This window comes from Argopecten irradians, chromosome 3, assembly GCF_041381155.1.
Source record: "Argopecten irradians isolate NY chromosome 3, Ai_NY, whole genome shotgun sequence".
NCBI classification, from domain to species: Eukaryota; Metazoa; Mollusca; class Bivalvia; order Pectinida; family Pectinidae; genus Argopecten; species Argopecten irradians.
The window spans coordinates 44580114-44590189 of NC_091136.1; the positions used below are offsets into that span (position 1 = coordinate 44580114).

At 33.7% G+C, this 10076-nt stretch overlaps 1 protein-coding gene across 1 annotated transcript; it reads right to left on the reverse strand.

Annotated features, from left to right (window-relative positions):
- Positions 1 to 215: 215 nt before the first annotated feature.
- On the reverse strand, positions 216 to 7092 carry LOC138318741 (lysosomal proton-coupled steroid conjugate and bile acid symporter SLC46A3-like). The gene is made up of 5 exons (XM_069261387.1): positions 6853 to 7092; positions 5024 to 6185; positions 4362 to 4445; positions 3778 to 3934; positions 216 to 3228 (listed from the first exon to the last, which is right to left on the reverse strand). Exons 2-5 carry the CDS (start codon positions 6177 to 6179, stop codon positions 3159 to 3161), a joined length of 1467 nt encoding a protein of 488 aa, XP_069117488.1. The 5' UTR covers positions 6180 to 6185; positions 6853 to 7092; the 3' UTR covers positions 216 to 3158.
- Between the last annotated feature and the right edge of the window lie 2984 nt (positions 7093 to 10076).

Genomic DNA, 10076 nt, shown 5'->3' on the forward strand with positions numbered 1-10076 from the left:
TCCGAAAACGGGTCATGAACTTTCCGACTTCCGTTCGGCAATACTCGTAACTTCTATGGCGACAGTTTAAAATGAAGGCATGTTTACATGTATCGACTTTCAACAACTGCTGTACCAAAGTTATCAAAAAACATTATGAATATTCTTTAATATATCTAATTTAACTAATCTACAATACTAACAATATCGATCACTTGAATTTTTTGATAGTTACGTATAGTGTGCTTTAACCTGTATCACAAAGAAATACATAGAAATCTCCTTAACCACGAGAGGCACAGTGATTTTTATTGTCTGACTCGGAACTTTACAATCATCCAGAGGGTCATTCTCTGTCCAGCCCCATGTTAGACGACACCATATACCAATACACCATATACCAATCAGACTACTAAGTATTCAAAATAAACCAGTGACTGACCTTCAAAACTAGTTGGAAACATTGGATTCAAACAGTATTGGTAACTTCATATTGAATTCACAATTAATATACAGATATGGAATCACTTTAATTTCTATGAATACAAGAGATGTGAAATGACATCACATCCACAAAATATACAAAAATGTTAAATAAAAATGCAAAACATTTTAAAATACAAAAAACACTGTATTGCCACAGCATATTATAAAATGTTATTTTTGGTTGTAAGGAAATAGTATCTTAAAAATTCATCAATGCCAAGAAAATTTTAAAAATCAAACTAAATGCAAATCAACAGAACAATTTTTGTGAACATATTAGGGTTAAGAGGTAGAATCCTCAAACAAAGTGCAACGTGGCATCTAAAGCTCTCCCACAGAGAGAACACAAAGAATCCATTTACCATTCCTTGGAAAAGACTTAAACGATTAATTAAATGTACCAATCTGTAAAGAAGTCAAACTTAACACACTTATAATTTATATTTTTTTCTCTTTAATGACGTTTCATGATCAAGAGGTTTTTTTTTCAGAAAAAAAAAGTTTTAGAAATGACTCGCAATAATATTCAACATGAAAAACTACTTTTTTTCATTATGTATTATCAAAGTTGTAACTAAGCTTAAATGTTTACAATACATTAATACATAATATAAAAACTTACTTTAAATTCAGCTTCAGAAAACAACAAAACTATTAAACAATCATGCAACAACTTAGTTAAAACTTAGCATTACCATGGAGAGATAAGCCTTGGATATAAAACATCATTTCAGCATTATCAGCACAATTATAAGTTATAAAAAATCACATTGCAATTGGCAAAGGTTTCTGTAGATAATTGTAAACATGTATTGCTTTAATGAATTTAAATGATAATTACATGTGGTAAGCATATGTAAGAGTTGGGCTTAAAATGTCACCTTGTTTAACACATATAAATATCAAAATAGTCAGAAGTGAACAAAAATCAATAAGTGAGTATACTGTTTATAAAATTCTTTCTTACTTTCTGTATCAGGTAAATTGCATGGCAGACCTTTCATACATCAAAAATGTTGATACCTTTCAATATCCAGAAAATAAAAATGTCGTTGGTCAAATTAATATAAATTAAAGTACACATATTATCAACAGGAGAACAAACTTCTAAAAGTGACGACACATTATTGATTTCATAATAAATTATTTTACAGTTAAGAATAAGGTACGGTAATCTTGTGTTAACATAGAATATTGTAACATAAATGAGGAATGGAAAAAAGAAATAAACAAAATAGGTAAGAAATTTTCAAAAAAGCAGATCAAGAAAAATGGGTGGAGATTATATGTAACAGTATTATGTGATACCCGTACAAACTGAGACAGGTGAAAAAGATCCAATTCTTACATAAATGGGCAAAAAGGCACAAAGTGGATAGCTATCAGGTAATGTTGATATTCACCAAAATGTTAAAAAAAATATATGAAAAATAACATGTTTATTATCAAAATTTGAAAAAAAGTGTTCAAATTGTAGAGATACTATTGTTCAGATCATTGCCATTTATTATGTGCTCTAAAGCAATGTTGGTGATTAAAATATCTGGGCAGTTTTAACATTCACCCCTGAAAACTCATTTAGGCTCTTCTAAATGAAAGACTAGACCAATCCATTATGAAATCATAGGGTGAATGAGTTAAGGAATAATATCTATTGTGACCAGATCGTATCCACTTTCCTAGCTATATATAGTAACATTAGAACCATTCTATCTAATGACTTTGATAATAAATAATGACAACACATTCTATAACCATAAAACAGCATACTTTATAAAACCAACTGATTTTTGTTGTGATTTAAGTAATTTCCCACTCATATGTCCGCCTACCTTTTCTCAACAATTTAATTTCACATTTAAGATTCATGTAGCTCACCTGTACCTATGTTTGTGACATTTCGCAGTTATTAGTTTTTGAGATTTTCCCTTTTCCTTTAAATTTATTAAATCATAAAAAAGCGAAAATAAGTTGGTGAACAGTATCTATATTTCTAACTAGTATCAATGAATAGTGATACTAACTTATAACCTGTCTACATTATATCTTTATAGTGATACTTATAACCTGTCTACATTATATATTTATAGTGATACTTATAACCTGTCTACATTATATATTTATAGTGATACTTATAACCTGTCTACATTATATATTTATAGTGATACTTATAACCTGTCTACATTATATATTTATAGTGATACTTATAACCTGTCTACATTATATATTTATAGTGATACTTATAACCTGTCTACATTATATATTTATAGTGATACTTATAACTTGTCTACATTATATATTTGTTCTATACAGTAGAACATGGTTATAAACAACCTCTGGGGACCATCAGAATTAATTCGTTATAAACATTGTTTGTTATACACATATTGAAAATACATGCCGGAATCTTGACTGGGAATGAAAATCACTATGTTACAACCATGAATTTTTGTAAGTGTATTCATTATAAACATGTTTTACTGTACCTTCTCGGTATTGGGTTCGGGACACTTATAGAGAAGAGCTGCAATTTACTACGAATATGGTGAAACATATGTTGGTAAAGTAAAATATCAAACATTACGAACAAGTCGATCATATGTTACCTTTTCTATACATGTGATTACCCAACCTTTTCTGTGTATTTATCGTGGAATTCTGTTTACATGACAATATTGTCTAAATGCAGTAATTTAGCTTTCTTCTTCAACTATGATTTCCATTTCTCTCCGGTGCCAGTCTTTCATCCATACACACAACAACCTACAAAAAGAACAGTGTGCAGCAAAATTTCAATTGAAAGAAAGACAACTCCAATACTGAAGTCAAACTCTTAGGATTTTTATTGGAAGAAAGATAACTCCCAATATATTTTTTACTCATGAATCAAATTCAACATGAAATAAATTCAAAGACAACTAAAACTCTGATCCTTAACAAGCAGTTTCTATCAACAGTCAGTGATTTCAAAAAATATACCAACACCATACAAGAAGGCCATGTATAGTCTCTATATGAAAAAATACCCAGAAATACATATAAATAAACATTTATTTATGTGTATTTCTGGCTATTTTTTCATATAGAGACTATGCATGGCCCTGTGATACAAGAGGGAAAGTTTTGTTGTTCTTCCTACCCCGTAACACCTTATTGTATCACCTTCCTTCCTGTTACATCCTATCATGTCCCAGTTAGATTTTGTATGGATAGCAAAATTGAGGAAGTATGACTCTTCTCAAGCATCAATATCTTGCTATCACATGACCATGAAACAATGGACCAATCATGTCTCCCTCCTTTGGTACTTACCCTGATAAAATCAGTGAAATAAATACAATCCCTGCTATCGCCAAGAAAACCATTCCAGGATAGAAGGTCAAACTATCCTTATAGATCTCTCCAAACAGCAGCCCTGCTAGTCCTGTCACTAAGTGTTCCATGGCAGCCACCCCAGCAAACATAGCTCCTACATAGAAATACACGTTCGGTTGGATTAGTTATTAACAGTCAGGGTCATTTAATTTTATAAAGGCATGCCAGTTTTAAGAGGTGGAGGAAAGGCTAGCCAGAGAAGAGCCACCAACCAGTGGTCAGTACCAAGCAAATGGCATGGCCCATATGGGATTTAATCTTGCAACCCATAGATGAAGGGTTTGTGGTAATGTGTTGAGATGTCTTAACCACGGTCACTTGGCCACCATAGCCTATATTGAACACGGCATCAGTAGGAATAAAGGAGAACCAAGTAATTATAAGCTTATTCTATAGATATCGATACAGGTTTCATAAACTTACATGATCGTAACAAAACATCATGACAATGAAAGACATAATAAATATATTTCTGTTGGTTGATCTGCATGTGACCCTAGTTATCTACGTGTGGCATTTACCTTGCTCCTCAGGTGAAACCAGCTTGGACAACATTGACCTTGAAATTGGGACAACCAGAACAGAGAAAGTCACTATCCCCATATCTGTTAAAAGTGGAAAATAATAGATATTGGTAATGTATATATATACTGATAAGTATGTAGTTTAAATATCCTATTGCTAGGGGAAACAACCTCTGTAGACTGTAGATCTAATTTGTTCTTCTTCTGAAATTCCTGTGTTCTTTAAAGTATATTGCAATCATCCAAGTATCACAATTTTTTTCTTTCTTTCTTTCTTTGTTGTTTTCTTTACTTTTATTTTTCTTTGTTTTCTTCTTTATCTTTTTTATGTTATTTGTTTCCTGATTGTCCACAACCCTGCTAGCCCAAGTTATAGCTAGAAGATATTATAAAGTCCTGACACCTGATTTAAATAATATGACTTGATCATGCATGCCACATTTTACCTCAATAATCAATGCAATTAAGTTCATTGAGCATTGAAAACCATGTATGGTGTATATACAAAATTACGTAAAAATTCTAATACGGTAGAACTTTATGTATACTAACTCATGTTTCCTAATACAATACATTTACCATACTCATAAAAGTATTTTATTACTTGTTTCAGAAATCTTGGATTCCATAATGAATTCATATTTTAATCAAATACTTACATAAATATATCATCCAGCCAACGTTGGCAAGACCTAAAGTAATGTGAGCCACCGTTCCAATAAAACAGCCGAAGGAAAGTAGACTAGTGTCCCGCATCCAATACTGTATGAATCGAAGAAATGCAATTCCTACTACCCAGTTGATGATAATTTGGAGTGCATTCACCACACTTATATGAACCTCAGACCAGCAAAAGGGCTGGTTTAGCAGGAAAAGTGTGACTACATTAGATTTAGATGTGAAGCATGCAGCTGCAGTGACTAGAATTAGCAAAAGAACCAACATTTTACCTCTCCTATTCTGTGAGGTTTTTTCATAGTAGAAAACAAAACACCGCTTAATACTGTCAAAACTTATCACAATTTGACTGAAGTCTTCACGGAACGGCCGTGTTTCTGGCACAGCGAATATCCACACGAAGATGGTGACAACGGAAAGCCCAGTGGAACATACCATTGGAAGGAGGAACCCTGAATATTTGATCCAGAACCCTCCAGCTAATACGGCTAAGCCTACACTAGAAGCAATGACCCCTTCCATGACTGCAATTCTAAATCCACGTTGCTTGCCTGGAGATGTGACATCGGCCAGCATAATGAACGCCGTCATTATAGCACAGGACATATACCCAGAGATTCCCTCCAAGGCATTCCCGATGTAAAGATAAGAGAGCGGGGCATCGAAATAGAACACAACAATATATACGATCTGGTGCAATAAAAGCCCCAATAAGCTGATCAAGAAAGATACCTTTCTCCCACACCTGTCTGATATGTATCCGAGAAAAAATGTCGGAATGATTGCTGTAAAACTACTGACGAAGGACATGTACATAAGCTGGTTAGAAGCCTCTTTCTGAATGCTATTGATGACCTGGATGGTTGATTCGGATTCATTATTCTTATTGCAGATACTGGATTGATCATCTCTTATGTAGTTTGGGATTCCGTATGACTTAGCAACTTGGTTGTACACGTAAAACTGACTTATAGGAACCGTGATCACATTAGCGACAAAGTACATACAAACAGTAATTTCAATAATAAAGGGAAACGTCCATCTTGGTTGGGGCACTGAAGGGATACCGGTAGGTGTGTCTTTTGAATCCTCCCCTAGTAAAGAGGAGCCTTCGTCACAACTTCTTTTATCCATCATGTCATCCTGAAATTTAGAAACAGAGATATAATAACACTATAAAAAGTGTATGGCATGATAATGTTGGCTCGAACATTATATTTCAGGTACTTGTAAGATTTAACATATAGCCTAACATGTAATTATAGCTCAATATGTACTATCTAATTTAGGAGTTTGACATTCTGTAGTAACCTAACTAAAACAAGAAATCGGCCTAAATACTATAAACTCCGGGATCCTTATTAATTTAAAGTTATAAAGACAACACAATTTCCGACAAATATTACGATTCTGTGTAAATAGACATCCCACATCAAATTGCACACTGTTTGCACTGCAAACTTGTAGCCTGCAGTCAACTGACTTTGGTGCATCAGTGCACCGAATGCACTATGTATGCTATATCAGTGTTATTCAGTAGGATTCTGATTCATCTGTCATGCAAATTTACGTGACTGATGATTATCAAATGAGGTGAGTCAGAATCGAATCAATTAAATTATCGAATCAGGTTCCGTGCATTTTTCAAACATAGTTTGAACTCGAAGATTAGACAGCGGTCATCTGATCGGACAGGTGAAGAAATAGGACTGAGGTCATTTTGTCATTTTTGGATTTATAGCGCATTCATATTGACACTGAAATATCATGCAAAACACCGAATTTCTTAATAATATAGTATTCTACTTACTTTCCAGTGGAGACCTACAGGAGTCGGTAAGCAGTCATGGACCAGATCTGCTTCCTACTTTTGGTCGACTACTCACGTGTTTGTGAGTTTTGTTTTGTTGATTTTTATGGTAGCGCCACCTTTGCTCAGCTGTCAAGTTCAGTCAAGGACGATAACTACATCGTGCACACGTTGAACGTAATAGCCGAGTTTGGTTATGTAGCCTACTGTAGCTAGATTTTTATTTTTTATTTTTTTTTAGAATATGACGTCGATTCCGAATATTTATATATAATAAAAAGTCAATCTGATTAAAATATTGGTTATAAGGATATGTATTTTAATCAGATTGACGTTTAGTAGCCCTACTCTGGACTTCTTCTATTGCAATTTTGTTCTTAACAGATGTACATAACAAATAACAGACGCATATTCCAAATGTGGTTGAATAAGGGCTTTGTAGAGAGTAGTGAACATAAAAACGTTAGATCCATGGACATGTACTTCTACACGTAGGTAAAAAAACTCTTTTACTCCTACAATGAAAATTTGTCATCACACAATTTTCAATACAGCGATATATTATAGGTACTAGCGACATCGTCGACTAGTCTACCATTGAAATACAAATGCATGTAAAATCCAAAAGGTCTCAAAGACTTGTATAGTTCTTTAAATGTACTAAAATCACTAGAGGTGTTCGACAGGGCTCACCTTTTAATCCAAAACGATATCAAATTACACGTACATGTACGTAATCAAGTGATATACGCAATACTTTTGCAAATATACGTACGCATGCATTAACGTTTCACATGAAGTTTTCGAATATATATATATATGTACGCGACTTACATGTAGTTTCGCGCGGTTTGTATCTGAGCACGTGAGTTGCATGACGGCAACCATGTTCTTGCCCTTGGGCGAAACTACGGAGGTGTTAGCGACATTTAATAAAAGAGTTTTGCGTGTAATCACAAACGTATTTTGTATATTCGAAAATGAAATTGCATACATTCGCAAAGTTTTGTGTATATATCCGCCAAAATTAATTTGCAAAACTGACGAACTGCGTATTGTTGCATTTTTTCTTTTAATATTGCTTACGCTTTGCTATTTTTCAGCAAATATGTTCTTATAACGAGGATTTCCAAAGACGACTTATACAGTAGGCCTAATCGATAATCGAATGACACGACTCAATTAAGTCTACCATTGCGATTGTGGGGCTCCAGAACTTGACCAAGGACACAAGTATATTTATTCTTAGCTGTCATTTTTTTACTTGTATTTTCTTTGAATTTTCTTGATTTCAATCTATTGGTGTAGTTTCTGTGTTTTATGAAATTCTTGGTTATAGTACTACCGAGTACTTACTCAGGATACCACACAGTTAGTGTATTGTTTTCGATTTCACTGTTGTAAGACAACCGAGGATATCAACAACGTGTCTTAAAATGTTCTGTCTCCTCTTCTCGTATCGGCCTTGTTAATAGCAGCAGGTGATGTCTGCTCAAAAGATGTTACTGCCATTAACATTTGTTTCCTTTCTTAATCATATTGTTTGTACCGATGCCGGATGAGCTGATAATCCGTGGTTATTATTTAAAGATGTCGCCACCGTTATTCTATCGGGTTCAAACTTCTAGGCTTTGTCAAAAACTTTGTCGTTTACAACAATACACTTTGCTGCTACTGACAATCCATGTTGTTTGAACATGATGGAGTTTTTGTTTGTTCGATTCATTAGAGTTTATGAAACTTTCCCTTTCTCGTGAGTAAAATCTGAAGGGTTTGCATGAATATTGTTTAAAACTAACTTTTCGAAACAAAAAAAATAATTTCTTAAAAACAACAATAACATCAGAAAATGTGTATTGATGGCCTCAGATGAGGTTACAAACCCAAATAATCGTAACATTCCCTTCGTGATCTATGCCTAATGATAATTCATTTCGCTGATTTGCCGTCTGGCGCAGTGATTGTCAACTAACATGCGGTAATTACTAATTAGGACGACGACGGGAAACAAAAGACGACCCGATTTATGAAAATAAACATTTTATCTCTTTCAATTTAATTGTTCAGAAGGTGATGATAAGTGTAGTATGAACGGTAAGCTAATAACTTTTGCGACTCTACAAAATTATCAATCTCCCTTTACATTTCAAATTTAAAAATTAAAAAACGTTTCCGAAAGATAAGTGGCCCTTTAAAATAATTATGTTGTCAAGTTGCTATCAACAACCCAACATTTTTTCTATTTGTTTGATTATACTATTTCTAGTTAATTATTAATAATAGTGATATATCCGTTTGTGTCGATTATATCTTTATTTAGTTTGAGATTCACATCATTGGATCTCTAGATTGAAGCACCACTCCAAACTGATAGACCTAAAAGGCAAATACATGTACACGTATAGTACTGTCGTCATTTAATGCCACCTGCTGCATATATATAATATATACAGTTCAACAAACTAATGTCAAATCCATAATATTTACATGAGAAATCCAATATTTAATGTGCTAAGTAATAAATATCTATCCAAATCGACAAAAGATGTAAAACATAAGTTACATGTACAAGTATAAGGACCGGAACAGCTTCAGACTAGGGTCAAATTATAGAATGTTCTCTTAATGAGTGGGGATTATAAACTTACTCTATCAAAAAACAAATGTTTCTAACTCAGAATCCATGGTAAATACTTTCCAAATGTATTTACAAATGTATGTTTCACTATTCTCTAGACATAAGTGTATCTTTGCTACTGTGTGAAGTCCTTAAAAGGGACATAATGATTATCCTAAATTTGGTCTTATATTAAGGCATGATTTCATTCCTTGTTACCTATATCTTCAATGGTGACCATGTTTTGTTTTTAACTCCAACTAAATCTACTGTATGAACAACTCAACTATTTATTGGTACCTTCACTGTGAAGTGTCTCCCTGAATTTCAAAACTATTTAAAATATGCGACTTGTTTAAGGCTTATTATATATATCTATATCCCTGTGAGGAAGGCTCTGGGTTCTGTCCCCTGGCCGGGACACACCAAAGTCTATCATAATAGTGGTAGTTTCTGCTCCTGTTTAGCGCTCAGCACACAGGGAGTGGGACAACTGGTTCGCCCGTTGTCAGTATAATGTGACCGGGTGGGGTGTGTTGCTTGGTGTCTTCAGCGGCATGCTTCAGTGATATAGCACTATAAAAAGGGCAATAGGTCCACTATACAA